The following is a 21,501-nucleotide window of genomic DNA, read 5'->3' as shown; positions in this document are numbered from 1 at the left end:
GGACAGGGGACCAGCTCTGAGGACTTCACCTCACTCATCTTTTTAATGAAAAAGACAACCAACTACAATGTCTCTCTGGACACTGGGTGACAGCTGTGGACAATCACAGAATCTGTGTGCTGGACACAGCCCCTATCACATGGTCCCAAGAGAAAACAGCACACACACAACGGGGTGGCTTCAGGAGGGTTTATTCATGTTGGGGAGGGAGCAGGTGAGCCACAGGGGCGGTGCAAGAGCCCTGTGCCAGTCAGGGCCGGGCTGCAGCCGCCCACAGGACAGACCAGGCAAGAAGAGATTGCCGGCACCCAGAAGGAGGGAGAGGCTGGACTCGGCCAGCTCCAGGCAGCTCACGAAGAAGCCGGGAAAGTAAAGACGAGGCCCTCGCTCTCCCTTCCTCCTCGACCTCCTGCTGGGGGCCCCCACTGGCCAAAGCCAACCACCAAGTGAGGGGCACGGGGGTGTTGTGGCTGTGGTCCATGCCAGCCGGACTCCTGGGGCCCAGGGAGGGGTGAAGCCAGGTGGTCAGTGGAGCTGGAGGACAGAGAAGACACTGAGGACACTGAGCCCATCGGCCAACACACCTCGCAAGGTGGTGGCACTGGCGGCAGTCACAGCGACACAAGAATGAACCTCCCTGACGACCACGTCAGGGCCTGGAATACTCCAGGGAAAATGAGGAGGAAAGGACTGAGGAAGCACAAGAAATGAGGGAAAAGGACAAGAAAGCAGGCAGGTGTTGTGAGGAAGCCAGGGCAAAGACGGGCACAAGGGGGCGACCGCAAGCACTGCAACCGCGCCTGTCCCACAAGGAGGCCTCGGGGCTACAAACAAGGGAGGCCATGCACGCAAGGCCCTGCAGACCACGAGCACTGCACCTGCCCCACACGGAGGCCTCAGCGCCTGCCCCACACGGAGGCCTCGGCGCCTGCCCCACACGGAGGCCTCGGCGCCTGCCCCACACGGAGCACTGCATCTGCGCCTGCCCCACACGGAGGCCTCAGGGCTGCAAACAAGCGAGCCCATGCGTGGCGCTGCAGACCACAAGGGGCACGTGCAGCTCGGCTTCCAGGTGAGGAAGAGACGGATCCTGGATCAGCATCAGTGAGGGGAGAATTAACTAAACACTTCCACGAGGCCTGCCATAAAATCACAGCCCAGTCCCAGTTCCGGGTGCACTGGGCCGGCCGCGCGGACCCCCACCCTGTGTGGACTCACCGTCTCTGCTGCTCCATCAGAGCCTGCTTCTCCTGGAGCTCTCGCGCCGCTCGGCTCTCTTCCAGTCTTTTTGCTCGGATCGCCATTTGGTACGGTGACAAGAGGTCGGGTAAGATGCTCCTGGAGGAGGCTGTCTTCCTTCTAAAATTACAGAGTGTTTTTAGCTGAATGTTTAACAAAACCCTGTGACGGTAACTCATACAACATGTGAAATGTAAGAGGGCCTGTGGATCATCCGCTCATCTGAACATTTAGCACGACTAGAAGCTGCAGTCACCCCAGAGTCCACAGTCTTGACTGTTGATTTCAGGACACGTAATGAAGACGTGTGGATGGCAGCAGGACACTCTCCCAACGCGCCCACTGCCAGCCAGCTACTTTCCCGGGACGCTTGACAGTCGGCTTGGGAAATGCACCTGAAGGACGTGCAGCCTCGGCAGCTGCACCCGACCTGCTTGAGACCAATGCCGCACCCTTGTCTGACCTGGACAGAGATGCCTGTGGAAGCAGGGGGCCTGGCCAGCAGCTCGCCCAGGCTGGACGATGTGACGTGCCTGGAGTTCAGGTGCATAGGGTGGTGCTGCAGCAGGTCGGAATCCCATCGCTGGGTGATGTGGGAGCAGGGGGCGGGGCAGGCAAGGCCATCAGAAGGCACCTGGCCTCCACAGACACATTCTGGCAGGGTCAGATACTGGGTCCCCCTTGAGGGAAGCCCGCAGGACAGCAGAGGGGATAGCCAGTAACACGGTGGGGTCGCACGGTGCTGGGGACTCCCTCTCCCTGCCCATGAGAGGGAGCTGACAGGTGTGACTGGTGTTTCCTCCCAGTGAAAACACCTGGGGAAAACCAGGCTGGAGATAGGGGTTCTGAGCCCAGGACTGAGAGCCAGACAGGTTCCAGAACATGACACCTCCTCACCATGACCCTTGCATCAAAGCAGTTTAAGAAACACAACTGGAAGCCCTGCCTGGTCTTCCCTCTGAAACCAAACACCTCGCCCAGAGGAGAAAGGCCCATCCCATTCCACGGCCTGCCCTGTGCAAAGCCTCACACCAGCAGCACATCTTGAGAGGCCACAGCCAAGCAGCATGCCCGGTGGCCACATCCCAGGAGGCTGGCCCGCCCCCCCACGCTGCATGACCTTCCACCCTCATCTTCCCCGTCTGCAAGGGAACAGCAGTGACTGTCCCTCGTCTTCCCCATCTGCACGGGAACAGCAGTGACTGTCTCAGTAGAGCAGAGAGGGCAGGCATGGCCTGTGCTCTGGGACAGGGGTCACCTGGGGTGCGTGCTGGGCACTGGCCTTTAACCTGCTGCTTTGGAAGGGCAGGTGGCCCAGGCTCTATGGAACACCAGGCTTCCCCTTGTGGTCTCAGGGTTCTGAGGAGTATGGAGGAGCTGCCCCAGAGGAAGGCCTGCTAGACGTCAGAATCAGGCTGGGGCAGTGATGCTCCGTCGTACTCCAGCTCCATGTTTGATGACTTCAGAATGCTTTGATTCCCTCCCAATATAATTTTGGGATTTCAGGACCAGACCATTATTTACCTATGATTTTTACATAACATCACTTTTCTTGCAAGTATTTTGGACATGAGCACTCAGCCTTATAAGCAGGCCCAGGCCACACGAGTCACCTTGGACCGGGCCTGCTGCTCCCACCATGCCCACTGCTCCCTGGCCAGAGAACACAGAGCAGCGCCAGCTTCCCGAGTCCCAGACCCGCAGGATGGGCCACCACTCCGAGTGCGGACCAGGGCCATAATCTTAGAGCTTCTTCTTAATACCTGTGACCCCACGACAACGTGACCAAGTGGGGAAACTGAGGCCCCAATAATGCATGTGACACCACAACCACCCCTGTGGGAAAGCTGAGGCACAGAGTGGTTCTCTATGGCTCACCCTGGGCAGAGGCAGCAGAGGGGGAAGACAACACTCAGGGCCCAGCCAACCATGGGGCAGGGGCTCCAGGTTGAGGCTTCCTGCCAGAGGCTCCAGTTCTCTGCTCGAACTTCCCAAGCCACCCAAAGCAATCTCCGAAGGCTAGGGTCTAGTATCCAAATCTGACATATTGATCAAATTATAAGTACTATTAATAAGCATGCCACAATTCACTTGGATTAGCTATTATTAGGGTCCCTAACAATAAATAAATATTTGAAGGGAGGAGGGAAGAGGTTTCTAAGCAGCAGGCTCAGCATATTCCTGCCCTTTCACCGTGCGACTGTGTGGACTGAGAACACCACAAGCGTGCTGGAGCGTCCGAGGCCTCGCTGTAGCTGGGAACCTGCTGTGTGGGCTGCTAGGACATCCTACCCTTTAATCTGTTAGTGATGCTTCCAAGGTTTGTTTTGTTCTGTTTTGAATGTTCAAACCTACAGGACAGCTGAAAGATCAGGGCCGTGAGCACTTCATGCCAACGCCTCTCGGAAGGTCTGGTGCCACCGTGAACCTGCTCATGCTGGATGCTGCGTGGAGCCTGAGGGACCACAGACCACTGCGGCCTCCAAGAATCTTCACCCCCAGGAAGCCATTGTTGTCCCCTCGGCTATGACAATGTGCCCCCTGAGAATGCATGATCTAGATTCACCAATTGTTATTTTGCAGCATTCTCTCTCTAGATATTTACACACACACAGGCACGCACACCACAGATACACACCTCCCATATGTGTAGGCGCACGCCCTACCGCACCCATGATTCGAGTTTTTCTCTCATGTAGCCTCTGCAGAGCCTGTTTCCTAGGGACCCTTGTCCTGGGTGTGAAAGGAAAATAAAATCTCGGCCCCCAAACTCACTGTGCCAAAGGCAAAGGTAAGCTTGGGAAGCGGGCCGCACAATGACTGCCTTCCTTTTGTCCCCAGGCAGCTGCCATTTATTTTCTGCATAACTGACCTTTCCCCCAACTCCTCTCTTTCCACAGGTAAAATGTGGATTCAGTGAGCACTGATCGAAGCCTCACAAGAATGTGCCCACTTGGCTCACCGCCTGCCCCCACTTTTACTGTCCTTTCCTCCTTTCCCTGCTGCCCATTCTTTCTCCTTTAAACGCTGACGTCCTCAAAGCTCTCTCCGGAGAAAGCACAGGCCACAGATCTCACTGTCGCTTATGTCTCTTTTCCCCGGGCGCATCCTCAACCTTGGCAAACTCAGCCTCTGAATGGACTGAGCTCTGCCGCAGACGCTCCGGGCTTGATGCGGGTCCCCGTTACCCTAAACCTGGGACCGGCACTCACTGCACAGTAAACGGTGGCAATGTGGAGGACACTTTGAAAGCTGGACCTGATGTTTTCAGAGACAATTGAAAATAACTGTATAAATTCGCAAAGATCAAGAAAATCCCCCGTTGCTTTTCAGTTTTACCTGAAAACGTGTCTTGGCTTTGGTAGTTCTTTCTCACTGTTCAAGGCCGCCTTGAGATTTGGAGGTAATTCCCTCGTCAAGAGCTGATCTCCCAGAACGTCTGCCTTCACGTGCTCAACAATCTCCTGCCTCAGCTTCCAAAAGCGCCTGATCTCCTCCTCGCTGGGCCAGTTCTCTGGGGAGTCGGCAGACTTTCTGAGTTCACTCAGGCTGGCTTTTCCACAGGCGGGAGAAAGCCGGCCTTCTCTTTCATCACAGCCCCCTCTGGGTCCTGAGCGTTCACAGCTCCTCCGTTAGACACGTGGTCTCCAGACAACTCCAGTCCTGGGCTCGGGAGGTCACGGAGGGTCATCTCTCTAACCGGTAGAGCCTCTAGGAGAGTAAGAAACCGCTTTAGTAGCTACCATCAACGCCATCCCTCTATGACTTATTCAAAAAGCCAGTGACGGCCTGGATGGTGGGGGGTGGGGTGCCCAGATCCTCCATGGCCACCACGTTCCCTGTCAATCCAAACAATTCCCGTCACCCCACCTGCCACCTGCACCATGCCAGGCTGCTGCGGCACACAAAGCAGTTCCACATGGAGGGAATGGAAACAGCACTGCCAGAAGCACACCTGGACTCTCCCACACAGGCTCCACCAGGCGCACCTGACCCTCCCCGGCAGGCACCACCGGGCGCACCTGACCCTCCCCCGCAGGCCCCACCAGGCCCCACTGAGCACATCTGACTTTGATGCAGGCCCCACTGGGAGCACCTGACCCTCCCACGCAGGCCCCGCCAGGCGCACCTGACCCTCCCATGCAGGCCCCACCGAGCACACCTGACTCTCACGCAGGCCCCACTGGGTGCACCTGACCTTCCCATGCAGGCCCCACTGGACATGCGTGACCTTCCCACACAAGCCCCACAGGACACATGTGACCTTCCCACACAAGCCCCACTGAGCACGCCTGACCTTCCTACACACGCCCCACCAGACACACCTGACCCTCCCCCACAGGCCCCACCAGACACGCCTGACCTTCCCACACAGGCCCCACCAGACACGCGTGACCCTCCCACACAGGCCCCACCAGGCACGCCTGACCTTCCCACATAGGCCTTACCACTTTGGAGGGACTTTTTGCATGTGTATACAGGGCAATCTTGCCACATTTAATCAACATTTCTGCTTACCCTCAGATCACTTAGAATCTTTCTTTCTAAGTAATGTTTAGCCCATTATGCCTGCTTTTCTTGTTTGGTGATGCTTTTGTTGACTTTCTCAAAACACGACCTCAGGGAGGCACTCCAGGCACTTTGGGAGCCACTGGGACCTATTGGCCAGTCTTCTCCCAGCACGTGCCCAGCACGACCTGAAGGCTGAGTGAGACCCCAGGTGGCCGTCGCAGTGGACACAGGTGCATGGACATCAACGCCCCTGGCTGCCACATGCTCCTGACTGCTGCGTGCTCAGGGTCTTAGGTTTGAAAGGAAAAGTTTTAAAAAATGGGCAAACATGCTTCAAAACGTCCTAAGAAGTTGTAAAATTCCCCCTGGGGTACAAGTGACTAGAAACATGCACATTTGACCAATCTGCCTGTGGACAGCTGATTTAGGGCCAGGGACAAAACTGAAATTCATGAAAATGAAAGCAAACAGGAAGAGTGGGATACAGCAAAAAGGCTTTTTTTTTAAGACGGAATCTCGCTCTGTCATCCAGGCTGGAGTGCAGTGGCGCCATCTTGGCTCCGCCTCCCAGGTTCACACCATTCTCCTGCCTCAGCCCCCCAAGTAGCTGGGACTACAGGCGCCCACCACCACGCCCAACTAATTTTTTGTATTTTTAGTAGAGACAGGGTTTCACCGTGTTAGCCAGGATGGTCTCAATCTCCTGACCTTGTGATCCGCCCGCCTCGGCCTCCCAAAGTGCTGGGATTACAGTCGTGAGCCACTGTGCCAGCCAGCAAAGACTTTTTAAAGTAATTGAAAGGGCAAAGTGCTAAAAATATACATAGTAGCTGAAAAATCACTCTATGTGGCCCTAAAACCTAATAGAAAAGAGTCAGAAAATACTTATTTTTGACCAGTTACTTAATGTATTTTTTTCAAACTTACAGAAAAGTTGCAATAACACTGCTGAGAAGTTGATGGACCCCGCACCCCATCAGCAGCCGCTGGTGCCTGGCCCCTGAGGCTGCCTGCCCCCATGAGCCTACCCGCCCTCGCCTCTCTGTCTGGGGTGCTCATGCATTTCCTAAAACACTCAAGGGTAAGTTCAGACATCCTGCCCCTCCACCCTCAGATGGAGATGCTCACACATTGCCATAGCGATTCACCAGAACCAGGAGCGTCCCATCGCTGACTTCCGTCATTTACTGGCTGGCCTTCCTCACACCTTGATAACTGTCCCAGTAACGTCCTTTATCATATTCGTCCTGACCCAGGATCCAATCCAGGATGAAGCATCACGTCCAGTTTCCTATTCCTTCAGTCACCTTCAATTGGAATGAACCTTCCACTTCTCCTCTTTTTTATCCTGATCCTCCAGCAGGGTCTGTCCGTGTCTCCTGTGCTCCCTGTGTCCTGGCTCCGGCTGTGCCTGACGGTTCCGCCCCTCCATCCTTGTCCCGGCTGTCTCCAGGTCCTGGTCCTATCTCTCCTCGGCCACCCCATGCCCTCAGCTACCTGCCCCCACTCCTGCCAGGTGCCCAGTGCCCTCCACACTGCCAGTCCAGCGGCTACTTCTCTTTTCCTATTTTTATCACAACATCCTGGCAGCATCGGGGTCAAGGGTGCCACAGCCAGGCGGCTTCAGCGCAATGCCCCAATGCAGCCACTATAACCTGGTTAAAATATGTCTACAAACAACTCAGCAAGCACAGGGCCAACAGCTGATTCTTAATCATTTAAAACAATTTCCAAATAGAGGCCATCTGGGTCAAAAGTACAAGGTCACATGTTATTTACAAAGACCTAACTAATTTACACATTTCAATTACAGCACATATATAATTATCTTGGCTAATGTTCCAAACATGCATTTTTCTTAAGTATCAAAGTACATCACAAATAGTAAAATTTTAAATATTCTGAAAATATTTCAGAATATGTACTTTTTTTGGCAAGGCTTCATGATGATTCTCCTTTTTCCCAATTTAACTTTACCTTTTCCAAGTGTAACTACAATGCGTACTCAAGACCAGAGCACATCATGAGCATCTGAAAATACCTGGCTGGTCAGTATGTTGAAAGAATGGAACAGGTTAGTGAGCACCCACCAACAAGGTGATTAGATAAAACATGTCTACCGGGCCATTTTCCTGCCAATTTCTTGTACCTCGTTAGGAATAAGAAATATTTCATTGTACTTATTTTAAAATAGCTGTCTAATGGAGCATCAAGTCATTCCTGAAGCAGCTGCCTGCGGGTGGCTTGGAGGTGATAACTGTTTCATTTGATTGATCACAATAAACTTCTACCAAAATCCACTTGAGCCAGGATCTATAATGTGCCCAGATTTATAGAACCAAGGAAAAGTCACAGAGATGACTGGGTCGGCCTGAGATCAGTGTACACTGTGTCAACTCAGCAGAGGACCCATGGCTCCTGTATTTCTCAGGATGTTATTAAAGAGAAGACAGGTTCTGCCCTGATTTTAAAAAGCTGTAACTTCAACGTTAATGTGATTTGTCATAAATCACCTCCTACAAACCTTGAGAAGTTGGATTTCTGGGGAGAGAGTGTTCTACTGCCCACATCCGCAGGAAGCGCTGGATAGCCACCAATCCCTTCTGCACAACGAGCTGAGGAGGGAATTCCAGAGGGCAGTGTCTTAGGTTCAGTGCTTTCAGCGTGGTTACGCTCCCTGCAGTGGAGGAAAAAAAAACTGTCAGCATTCTATATACCGTTCTTGAAATGAAAATGAGGAATAAATAATAGTAACTTTTCACATTTTAAAATATGATTGTATTCAGTATTTGGGGGAAAATCATGTTAACAGATGTCAAAGATTTGCTTTAAGGGTAACTCTGCAGGAGACGGATTCCGCAAATTAAGACCACGATGGTTTCCAAAAAACAAATAAATAAAATCAAACAAACAGAAGCAGCCACAACCACCTTCACAATTCTGTAAAATTCAGAATACAAAGTCGCTATATTATTTAAAATGCCCATTTTCAACATAAAAACTACCAGACATGCAAAGAAAAGGAAAATGTACCCTACACTCAGGAACGGAGCAGACAATGGAAACTGTCTTGGAGGAGGCCCAGATGTTGGGTTTAACAAAGACTTCAAAGCAACCATTTAAATATGTTCAAGCAAATGAAGAAAATCGTGTTTAATTAGAAGAAAATAGAATACAAGCACTCCACAATGTGAAACGTCACTAAAAATGGAAATTATGTGAACACCTGGAGGCTGTGGAAACGATGGCCGCTAAGAGGTAAGGCTCCCGTGGTGGGCAGTGGGTTGGTGGGGGCTGGCTCACTCCCCAGGCTCAGGGCGAAGTCCCTGGAATGAGGAGCATGGGGAAGCACTGCAGGGGCCCTAGTCCTGTGGCGTTTCCCAATTTGAGGGAGCCAGGGTTCAGTGTGAAAAACGGATGCTTAGATTTTGGGTATTTGGGTGTCCTGCCTTTCAGCTGCGCTTGCTTTTCACATATAGGTTAAGTATTAGGCTCTACAAACTGCAAATGCCTTGTTGGCCCTGTCCATTAATGGGCTCTGCCCTGAGCTCAATGGTCCAGTTGGAAAACAGAGACTCAACTAGAAGCTACTTATCTAAATGAAATTCGTTTCCTTATCAAATCCTGTGGCAAGTGACTTTGTATTATCTTGTCATCCATTTTTAGTCTTCAAACACACCCAAACTCCTTCTTTAAAAAGCTTAAATTCTCTCTCTGTTCTTTGAAGTGTAAATTTGCTATTCTGTTTTCTCTAAAACTGTGTAAGGGTTCCAGCCATAACTCGTTCCATTTACAAAGGCACAATTTAACCTAACTGTTCTTTTATTTTTGTTTTTTTTGTTGTTGTTGTTGTTTTGTTTTTAGAGAGAGGGTCTCACCCTGTTGTCCAGGTTGGAGTATAGTGGTGCAATCAGAGCTCACTGCAGCCTTGAAGTCCTGGGCTCAAGTTAGCCTCCCGCCTCAGCCTCCTAAGTACCTAGGAACACAGGCATGCACTACTGCACCTGGCTAATTTTATTTTATTTTATTTTTTGTAGAGATGGGGTCTCACTATGTTACCCAGGCTGGTTTCAAACTCCTGGCTTCAGGGAATCCTCCCGCCTTGGCGCCCAAAGGTGCTAAGATTATAGGCATGAGCCACTATGCGTGGTCTCAACTGTTCTTTTAAACTAATGAGTTTTATCTGATTCATGGCTAAAAATAAAATCAAAGCTATACAATCTTAATGTTTGTACTTTTATGTATACATGCGTATACCTGTCTGTTTTTATACTGTCTACATGGTAGCAAGTGACTTACAAATAAATGAGTACTCATAAATTAGTTCTCCAAAATGCTTCTCAAGTTCATAATAGAAATGCCTTCAGAATTTTAGACATTTTTTCCTGGGCTACTAGTCAGACAAATTTATACTGTTTCTGCTAGATATTTTAAAGGTCATAAAACTTGCTTCTGTGATAGTTTACGCTTGTTTGATTTGTCTGTCAGCTTATGCCTTTGGTTTTGAGTGTTTAGATTCTGAAGTCTAAAAAAGTGGTCATGATGGGGCCTAGGAACATACGTAAGTGGTAAAACTTCCCAGGAAGGCCAGCGAGATGCAGCGGAGACAGCACGCAGGGCCTGCAGAGGTGTGTACAGGGCCTTCAGTTTCCTTAGCTGTGCGATGGCGCCAATGGCCCTCACTGTGACTGTGCCTCACACAAGGCTCACGTCACACCTCCATAAGAACAGTACGTGCTATATCAACAGTTCTTGAGAGCTACATTATCTTGGTCGTAGAAGTAGGAAGGATTTTTAAAATATCTAGCTTACCCTCCTTTGTCATGCCTGATACTTCCATTACAAGGTCTGGCAAGTTCAAAAGATAGCATTTTAAAATCATCTTTTTATTATTTTATACTTACCCAGCTCCACAGGTAACATTTTGATAGGATTTCTTTCTAAAAGCAAAGTTTTCAAATGCCTTTAAAGCAAAACAAAACAAAAAAATTTAAAAAGCAAGATTTAAATGACTATCTCCAAAATATACCATCAAGTTTCTTCATTTTTCTTCTCTTTCAGGGGCAACTTCAATACAGATACACTTAAATTTACAACATGTACACACAAATGGTCTGCTGTCATATGCAAACACAGGTCTAAGCCCTGCACCGCTGACACATGGGACCAGGCAGTCCATAGGGGTGGCGGTGTCCCCTGCTTTGCAGGATATTGTACACCTCCAGCCTTTCTCCAATAGATGCCAGGGGTACCACCCACCCCCAGGTGTGACAACCACAGATGTCTCCAGACATTGCCAACAGTCTCCTGGGGGTAAAATCTCCCCGTTAAGAACCTCTATTTTAGGCTTTCACACCTTCCAGTTATAACCTTACTGTAAACCAGTCTTTCCTAAGATGTGCAGTGAGGAATCCCAGTGTTTTACCATGCTCTGTGAAAAAAGTTTTCTATGGCCAAAAATGTTTGAGAGACTTCCACCGCAGAGTATAACCTGCCCTGCTTGGAGATGAATGATTCGTACACTGGGGACTCTGAGAAGCCTCTACGTAAGAAACTCAGCTAAGGCAGCATTTCAGGAAGGCACCTACTTTCATTTAACACCTAGTAACATCCTTATAAAATGCAGCCCAAAATATATCATGGATGCCTAGACAGACGGACCGGAAAGAATGTAAAAATTTACTAGTTGAATGATGGAAAAATCTATATATTCTATTAAACTCTATTTTGTACCTTTTATTGTACTATGCTTCTTGGTTTTCACATTTAATTATGATGATTATTTTTTGAGACAAGGTCTCCACTCTGTTGCCCAGGCTGGGGTGCAGTGACGCAATCTCAGCTCACTGCAACCTCTGCTCACTGCAACCTCCGCCTCCTGGGCTCAAGCAATCCTCCCGCCTCAGTCCCCGCAGGTAGCTGAGACTAACGGTGTGTACCACCATGCCTGGTTAAGCTGAGACTAACGGTGTGTGCCACCACGCCTGGCTGAGCTGAGACTAATGGTGTGTGCCACCATGTCTGGCTAAGCTCAGACTAACGGTGTGTGCCACCATGCCTGGCTAATGTTGGTATTTTTTGCAGACACAGGGTATTCCTATGTTGCTGAAGCCAGTTTTGAACTCCTGGGCTCAAGTGATCCTCCCGCCTCAGCCTCTCAAAGTGCTGGGATTATAAGCATAAGCCACCATGCCCAGCCCTCATTTAAATTACCTTTAATTTTTTTATTGGTAACCCCACAGGAAAATCAGATTACTTAAGGTTTAGACAATTTTCTTTCTACTTACTTTCTTGGATTTTCCTTGTTATTTGAATTTTTTTTTTTTTTTTTTTTTTGAGATGGAGTCTCACTCTGTGGCCCAGGCTGGAGTGCAGTGGTGTGATCTTGGCTCAATTAAACCTCTGCCTGCTGGGTTCAAGCAATTCTGCCTCAGCCTCCCGAGTAGCTGGGACTACAGGCACATGCCACCATGCCCGGCTAATTTTTTTGTACTTTTTTTTTTTAGTAGAGACGGAGTTTCACCATGTTGGCCAGGCTAGTCTCGAACTCCTGACCTTGTGATCCGCCCACCTCGGCCATTCAAAGTGCTGGGACTATGGGCGTGAGCCACCATGCCTGGCCATTATTTGAAGTTTTTAAGGAATAAACTTTATGAAGCAAACTTTTATTGAACTGCACAAAAGTGGATTATTTCAATGTGGTTCGTTCAGTTCACTGTTTTTGGTTTACTCCCTCTGAATTTTGCTAGTATAAAACCAGCCAACAAGAACAGCATCTGCTCTCTATAAGGTGAACAGAGGCCTCCAGATGCTGAGGAGGGCAGCAAGGGCAGCATCACGCTCTCGGCTTCTCCAACGCTAGGGCTTTGTCAAGGCAGAAAGGTTCTGGCCCACTCACGTGCTGCTGGGTGGGGCTGGGTTCGGTTTTGCCTGAGAGGGATTGCGGTGGGTGCATGTTTACTGACTATTAACCTGAAAGTACAGCACGGGTTTTTCTACCTTATATAATAATATTATTAAAATATTCTGAGCACACTTTAAACGATAAATTGATAAATGTTAATTCCTTAAATACTATCAATAATTCAAAGCTTACCCGTTGATTCGTTTCATTGATTTTAAAATGAATATATAAACGTAAATGTTGGGTTGGACTTGTTTGCCTAAGGAGGTAAATGAACAGATCCATGCTTCCTACATCTTCTCTCTGCCAGCAAGCTGACACATCCAGGACACTGAGAAGGGGGCATGCTAACACCGTCACTGTTTTAATTATGTTTTGAGAGGTTTAAGGCTTTAATAAGCCCATAATCACTTTGTATTTCTGAGTAATATGTTTCAGCTCTGTAGCTGATCTAATTTGAATGTTATCATGGGTTACAAATCACAAATAAAAGTATATCTTCAAAAACATAGGCAGCCAGCTTTGACTAACAAAATCAAAGAATTTCAAATTTTGAAGACTGTACACTTATTTTAGGGAAAACACGAGTAGTTATGGGAACAGGCCTTAGTTCGTTTACATCCTCTGAGTAGCACTTACTCTCCAGAGCTGTGTAAGGCTAAAACAATTTGTGGACAAAAGAGCACCCAGTGATTCTAAACCCAGAAGACGACGATCGTGTGAAGAAGAAATCCTTCCCAAAGCACTCTCAGCCTCAGGCTTGGAAGCCTCCCGAGGCCGTGAGGACAGGATGGACAACTGCCCAGAGAGCACCTGGCTCCCACGCCGCTCCCAAAACACAAGCGGCTGGCCGGGCTCGGCAGATGTACCAGCTGAGCCCCGGAACACTTCTCCTCCAGGTCCGTCTGTGGTCTGCCCTGCAGACCCCAGAGTCCCTAGGAGCCCCATGGAGATGCACTGGGTGTGTTTCCACCTGCTCCGGACACCACCTATCATTAGATAAGCAGCTTCCTCGCAGAGCCTGAAGGGTGAGTGATGCATGGTTCTCTCCCATTACCTGTGGCAAAATACACTGACTTCTTATAAAACATTTTTAAAACCAGTGAGTTCAAGGCAAGTGAAGGGCCTCCTACAAGCCTCTATTCTACTGTCCCACGGAGGCCACCATGGCTCTTGGGAGACACCATTCCTCACGTAGGAACTGGGGGCACCCTGGATACCCCTCTTCTTCTTGTGGCCCCACACCCACCTGCATCCCACCAGCTCTGAAGTCCCACCCAGGCCCTGCCGTGGCCAGCCATGCCCAGGCTGCCCCTCCTGCATGGGCTGCTGCTGTGGCCCCAGCTGATATGGGGCCCCCATATCAGCACTTGTCAAAAGAGGTTCAGGTAGCCAGGCGCGGGGGCTGATGCCTGTCATCCCAGCACTTTGGGAGGCCGAGGCAGGCGGATCATTTGAGGTCAGGACTTTGAGACCAGCCTGTCCAACATGGCAAAACCCCGTTTCTACTAAAAATGCAAAAATTAGCCGGGCATGGTGGCGGGCACCTGTAATTCCAGTTCCTTGGGAGGCTGAGGCAAGAGGATCGCTTGAAACCAGGAGGTAGAGGTTGCAGTGAGCCGAGATCACGCCACTGCACTCCAGCCTGGGAGACAGAGCAAGATTCCGTCTCAGAAAAAAAAAAAAAAAAAAAAAAACCGAAAAGAAAAGAAAAGAAAAAGAGTTAAGGGCGATCATGGCTTCAGAAGGTGAAAAAGCCATGGCGCCAGGGATGTGGGCACAGAAGCAGAGGGCTCAGGAAAGGAGGATGTCTCCATAGTGAGAGTAGAGTCCTGGCTGCTGGGGAAGGGCCAGGCTGAGGAGGGGAAAAGAGGTGTGATGTTTCCACCATGGGCAGGATTACACCCCACAAGTGGGAATGCAAGGAAACTCCTTGAAGGGAAGTGGTGGAAATGGACAGGACACCTGGAGCTTGGTTGGGTGCTCCCAGTTTTCCAAAGTGAGAAGAATTTCTCATTATTTGCCAAGAACCAATGTGGGTTACCCAGGAGCCCTCAGGAGCAAAGGAGCTGGTTTATTTTTTATTTATTTTTTTTGAGACGGACTCTTACTCTGTCACCCAGACTGGAGTGCAGTGGTGTGATCTCAGCTCACTGCAACCTCCGCCTCCTGGGGTCAAGCAATTGTCCTGCCTCAACCTCCCGAGGAGCTGGGATTACAGGCACCCACCACCACGCCTGGCTAATTTTTATATTTTTATTAGAGACAGGGTTTTGCCATGTTGGCCAGGCTGGTCTCAAACTCCTGACCTCAGGTGATCTGCCTGCCTCGGCCTCCCAAAGTTCTGGGATTACACGCGTGAGCCACCACACCTGGCCAAAGTTGCTGGTTTAACTCATCAGAGGTATTTCTGATTTTCAGACAGCTTCACACAAGGAGAGTCAGAGCTGGAATCGGCTGTGACAAAAATCACACTGGCTGCCCAGCAAAAAGACACTGTGGCTACAGCATTCTCTGTGGCACCAAATATCCCAAGTTATAGTTCTGTGTTGGGTACATTCAGCCGTCGCACCTCTTAGCTGGCTTTAAAAATACTATTAAATGTTTCTATTCCGAGGTAAAAATTCAATCAAGAGTAAAGGACAAGGAGCGAAAGAACAGGCACTCGTGCACTTAAAAGATGATTTTTAAAATCTGGAAACATAAACAACTTACTTGTGAGCTCCAAAACCAGAAGGAAGCGCTTTAATTCTATTGTACCAGAGGTCCAGCCAAGTCAGGTTCGGAAGCAACTGAAAGAAATCTTGAGGAATCACACACAGGGCATTCCTTTGCAGATGCAATTGCTTCCATGGAAAAGAGAATCAGAGAATGTTTTGTCAACCAACTAATTTGTAAAACATGATATATCCAAAATCTATTTCCAAAAGAACTACTAACAACCAGAACCATATATACTAAGTTAAAAACAAAAACCCAATCTCTTACCCTTAAAAGATGTGAACAGTAGACAAAAGAATCAGAAAGAACCAGGACTCCTTCCAGCGGCCTTCGGAGCCGGAACTGACTTCCTGAAGAGCCGGCACTCTGCTGCTTACCGAGCACACCACTGTTTCTATCCCAAAGCCTTTGACATGGTCTGAATTCCGGGGCCCCACACTCAGTGTCTCGGCCGTTTCTCCAGTGCCTGCCGCAGCACCTGGCCCTCGGCAGCCCCCGAAATCGCCTGCTTACTGAGCAAATAGCCAGAGCCATGTCTGGTCTGGGGGACTCAGCCCAAGTCAATCATTAAAACGAAACTAAAAGACAGGGACAGAGATGTCTGCCGTGGTGTTCTCTACGATCAGCAGCAAACAAAGCCTCAGCGAGCAGCATTTCAGAAGCAGACTGACACATCAACTCAGCGGCGTTGTAAAGTCATGACAAATAAGGGAAGGTGGAAGATGAATGTATACACACTGATTTTAGCTGTGTAAAATGCATATAACATTCACACAATTTTACAGTCACAGTGTGGAAGGATCATAGCTAATTTGTACAATACTGTCATTAATGCTGCTAGTTGTTTATACACACATTATTATATGTATTTACATCCATATCTGTATTTCCTGAGGGAGTAGAAACAGATGTTCGGAACAATGATCTCAAAGCCAGACTGCCTGGATCCACATCTAGGTTTCAAAATCTATTGGCTGTGTGACCTTGAGCAAGTTCCTGAACCTCTCTGTGCTCCAGTGTCCTCATCTGTGAGACAGGGCAATGTGGGCAAGCACTAAAGAACAGTGCGTGGATTGGCTGTTGTGATTACGTTGCCTTCTCTATGAAACACACACTGCACATTGCACAGAGCGCCACATGCCTCCCCATTCCGCCCTCAACACCGTGTCCCTGATCCAAATCACTGACAGATTCCAATTGGAGAAACACTGACTGGAAAAATCACACTCTTCAGAAAGGCATTGGAAACACTGTCTTATCTCTGTTAGGAAATTGCCAGAGTCACTGCTTGCTGGCAGCTGGCTTGGTCTCCAGAAAGCATCCTGGCAATCACAGGTCACAGTGTGTGCCCCCACATACATGGGTGTGCACCCCCCACATACAGGCATGTGCATGCCTCCACGTGCTGCCTTTCTCGGGCCTCTGCAGGAGTGGTTTTACGCTTCTTGGTCCTGTTCTTTCCCGCCCAGGGCAAGCTGATTCCAGTGCTCAGCTTTGAAACCATGTCGTTCTCAATGCCAGTAAAAGGAATCTCAGAAAGATAACACTCTTCTTCCTCCCCAGCACCTCTGGAAATGCAGGCACCACCTGTGACTTGGAGCTGGTTATGGTTGAAGGAAATAATATATACAGTGGTTCATTTCCAAGACAAAGTGCCTTGAATTGGCTTAGGTCAGCAAACTACAGAAAAGCAGGATGTACTAGGCCCCTACTTGGATAGCCGATGCCTGCTTGTTGGCCATTCCCCACCCCTTAGTTGCCCTCACCCAAACCAAAGAAGATTAATCTAAGATGAAAGTTTACTAGCCCGCAAAATAGCTCGTTTTGTCCATTCTTATCAGCCTGCCCAGCTACTTAGGTCATAAGTCAAATACTTGAAGAGCCCCTGAGCTGACTGGGATTGCAATGCATTGTGGGCCACGACAAAATAAAGCAGGACAACCCTAAAGAAAATACCTACAGCCCCTGCCCAACAACCAATAGGGAACGTCCAGGAAGACTGCGACCCCATAGTACTCAGCCTATGAGGAGCCAGGAGAGGAACCTGCACCGTATAGCCCCTACCCAACAACCAATAGACGACATCCAGGAAGACTGTGACCCCATAGTACTCAGCCTATGAGGATCTGGGGGAGCGACCTGCGCCCTACAGCCCCTACCCAACAACCAATAGACGACATCTGGGAAGACTGTGACCCCATAGTACTCAGCCTATGAGGATCTGGGGGAGGAATCTGTGCCCTACAGCCCCTGCCCAACAACCAATAGACGACATCCGGGAAGACTGTGACCCCATAGTACTCAGCCTATGATGATCTGGGGGAGCGACCTGCGCCCTACAGCCCCTACCCAACAACCAATAGACGACATCCGGGAAGACTGTGACCCCATAGTACTCAGCCTATGAGGAACTGGGGCGGGACCTGCCCATCAGGGGATAAATGGCTTGTTGTAACCCTGCTGGGTGTGCCTGCCCACCAGACACCCAATCTTGCAAGACCGTCATTAAAAAGTCTTTTTTCCACTGTTCTCTGAGTCCATTCTTTGGGTTTGGATGGGTAAGTTTGTTTCTCATGTGGTGAACAGTGAAGTGGCTATGTCACAATACAAGTTCCATCTTTCCTATTAGGTCCTGGGAGCCTCATGTGAGGATGGGAGATCTCTGGAAGTGCTGTTTATGACTTTAGAGACTGCAGCCACAGCTGCAGAAAGTCTACTACTCTGATTACCACATTTAAAGACTCTATGCCATGGTAATAAAATTTATACTGACATTTGTCTTCTGAAAGGTATAAACAGTTATCAAGTTTCTTCATTAAGCCTGAAGACCTCTGGAATTTCCTCCTTCTCCCTTTGTGCATAAAGGTAACAGAAACCTCAGGGCTCTGCTGGATCCCTTATTCAGAGCTGAGGATATCTGTTCATTAAAAGTGACACCTGTGTAACAGGAGCCAGGACAAGGCAGGTCCCTGTGACCAGTGCCTCACCCTAGATGTCAGCGTGAAGGAAAGAAAGAGCAAGACCAGCGCTGCCCTGACAGCAAAGACAACGCAAATGTAGAGTTTATAACTTAAGCAGCCACTAAAAATCTAAATATGTAGCTCTTGTAGAAGCACTCAAAAATGTCAATCTGGCCATGTGCGGTGGCTTACACCTGTAATTACAGCACTTTGGGAGGCTGAGACAGGCAGATCACCTGATCTCAGGCATTCAAGACCAGCCTGGGCAACATGGTGAAACCCCATCTCTACTAAAAATACAAAAAGAAAGTCAATCAATATCATAACTATGTTCCAGACACTGAACTTTCACGTTATCCATTTTCACAATAAATGATGTGAAAACATGATCATTCTGACATTCCAGATTAAACCAAATGAGGTTTAAGGAAATTCTGTGAGTCACAGCAGGGACAAGTGCTGCAGGGGGAACCCTCAACTGTCTAACATCAAAGCTGTGCCCTCACAGAAGCTTTCTCTAGAAATCACAGGGACAAGACAGCATCTACTGCGGACTGACCCGGAGAAGGGCCGGGCACAAAGTAAAACCAGTGTGTAACATGAGCAAAATCATGGATGAGAACAAAGTTTTTAACTGCTCATGTTGCCTGATTTTCTTTAAGGTTTTGTGTTTTAATTAAGAGACCAAGGGTGTTTGGCAGTAGTTTCTACCACAGGTTTTGAGAGATGAACTGCAAGGAAGAGAACAGACACCTGCATCTAAAAAGATGTACTATTTCCATTGGTTGGTCCCCATCATGAATTTCCCATTTTGTTGTGATTGGCGTATGAAACTATGAGTTAACCTTTCCTCTATTTCATTTTAGAATTCATCACTTCCGAAGAGAAAGAAGCCTACAAATAAAGCCCAGGGATATATTCCCATTTCTGTCTATAGGGGACCTGTGGGCACACAGCCTGAGGAGCAGCCCCACTTACTTGAAGGCTGGGGATTCTAAAGACCTCCTCCAAACGGCACAGACCACTTTCACTCAAGTCTAAAATCGGTGAGGAGGAAAAGATGATGCCTCCAACACCCTTGTGAACATCTTTAGAGGGGGTGGCAGGCAAGCTCCTAGTCTGACCAGCACCCTCCTCCAGATCAGCAGCAGCCACAGAGGGAACTTCGTAGGAGCTGCTTCCCTCCATCCGTTCTCTTCCAGGGACAGCAGCTCATCCTCCTTGGTCTGGAGTCACCTGGAGACACGGGAAAGGGAAACGTAGAAACAACTAATTATACCAAGGCAAAACAGAACAGCTGTGTGGCAGATCTACTGTAATGTAACTTGCTTTAAAAGCTATCATTTTTCCTAAGCAGTAGCAAAAATTTGACTTTTAAACATGTAAAAAAAAAAAAAAAGGAATACAAAGAGGTTCAGATTAAAATTCTCTGCTTTCACTTTGTACAATGGAGTTCCAAGATTTAACTCCTGGAAAACGCAAAGGCGCACAATAGTAATGATCATTTTAGGGATGTAAACAGATCAGAACATTTCAAAGCCTGTAAATCAACTGCAACGCTTCCATGAAATGACTGGGGGCGGGTGGAAGTTTGCACTCTTTCTTACCTCTGGTGTGGTTCTGTGCCATTTGAACTATGTTTTTAGTTTCTTGAGGCCAGGAAGCCTGTCTTTTGTTTACCATTTTGACCCAGTGACCAGAACTAAGTCTGGCTAACACCCAGTTAAGCACCGGGGAAAAACCTGTTAAATTAATCTCGAATTTTCGTTGTCCAGCAACACTTTTACTCAGAAGTATTGTTCACCAAAACCTCATCCAGCGAGGCACACTTCTACTTGCAATTTCCAAACAATTTATTCGGCAATAAGAATCAACGTTGGAATGCATCAGTTCATCTAATTCAAGTCACTAAACAGCCCAATGATTGGCATATGAGGCGTAGATCAGTTAGGGAACTGCTCCAGGGGCGCAGTTAATTGGGGGGTAGAGGCGACACCGGGACCCAGCAGGGTTCGACCCCAGGCAGCCTGCATTCCATGGAAGCCCGCGGGCTTTTTCACGGTCAGTTCACTTGTTTTCTCCGAATCACGGAACTTAAAACAGAGGAGGGGAGGCTTCAAACCTCAGAACAGGGGAAGTATCTTAAAACCAGAAGTGAAACAACAGCCTGGACTCACACAGGGCCCAGGCAGCGCGGGCTCCGTGGGGTTTCCGAGGCTGCCTTCAAGGGATCCCCACGCACGCCCACCCCCGCTCCCTGCCTCGATTTCCCCATCCGGGCGAGGCTGAGTTGGATCCGACGCTCTGGGCCTCACATTCCAGGCCTCAAGAGGGCAGCCTTTGCGGTCAGCATCGCGGCTGGAGCTAGGCGACAGGGCAGGAGGGGCCGAGGCACCACCTTCCTGCCGCCGCCCGCCTCGAGGGCTCAGCCAGCTGGCCGTACCCGCCCCGTCTCACCTGCCGCGCCCCCGCCCACTGGAACGCTGGCGAGCCCCGCCGCTGAGAGCAGCAGCCCGACAATGGAGGCCACCCAGCCAACGCGGTCGCCATGGAGACGCCGGTACGGAAACCCGCAGGCGCCACGCTGCGCGCGAGTGTGTCTGTGGTGCGCCTGCGCGAGGGGTGTGGTGCGCCTGCGCGCGGGGGTGTGCGTGTTGTGGGGGTTTGTGCCTGCGTGCGGGGGCGGGGTGTGGGTGCCCCTGCGCGGCAGGGGGTCGGGGTGTGGTGCGCCTGCCCGGGAGGGGGCGGGGTGTGGTGCGCCTGCGCGGGGGCGGGGGTGAGCTTGCGGGGGGGGTGTGGTGCGCCTGCGCGGGGGCGGCAGGGGGTGGTGCGCCTGCGCACGCACGCGGCCAACGGTAGCATCCGTTTTTCCGCGCCAGCGGCCTTGAAGGGGCGGTGGCCGACCGGCAAGTAGGGACCGAGAGGGTCTGGAGGGGCGACCGGCCTGGCACAGAGGGGAAGGAAGAGAGCGCGATGCTAAGTGCCGTCTGGGGAGCCGGAGGGCCCGGGGCGGGCGGGGCTGCTCGAGGACAGCCGAGCAGAAAAGAATTGCTGCCGAGGCACCACCTTTGGGGCCGCCCTCGCTGCCTGTCCTTCCCGCTGGGCTCACTCCCCGCTTCTCTCCTGGGGCTTCCTGGAGCCACTTCCCACAGGAGCTGCTTGTCC

The 21,501-nt window shown here is 49.8% G+C and overlaps 1 protein-coding gene across 1 annotated transcript; it reads right to left on the bottom strand.

The window, feature by feature from the left end:
- Positions 1-540: 540 nt before the first annotated feature.
- On the bottom strand, positions 541-20,931 carry LRRC27 (leucine rich repeat containing 27). The gene is given in 9 exon segments (XM_063710590.1): positions 541-690; positions 1,219-1,359; positions 4,579-4,789; positions 4,792-4,950; positions 8,276-8,428; positions 10,656-10,714; positions 15,371-15,501; positions 19,315-19,572; positions 20,794-20,931. Coding segments are annotated over 8 exon segments (1,143 nt in total). The 5' UTR covers positions 19,525-19,572; positions 20,794-20,931; the 3' UTR covers positions 541-611.
- Between the last annotated feature and the right edge of the window lie 570 nt (positions 20,932-21,501).

This window comes from Gorilla gorilla, chromosome 8 (genome assembly GCF_029281585.2).
Source record: "Gorilla gorilla gorilla isolate KB3781 chromosome 8, NHGRI_mGorGor1-v2.1_pri, whole genome shotgun sequence".
Taxonomy (NCBI): domain Eukaryota; kingdom Metazoa; phylum Chordata; class Mammalia; order Primates; family Hominidae; genus Gorilla; species Gorilla gorilla.
Note: the sequence above shows the minus strand (reverse complement) of the source record. Positions and strands in the feature narration are given on the sequence as shown.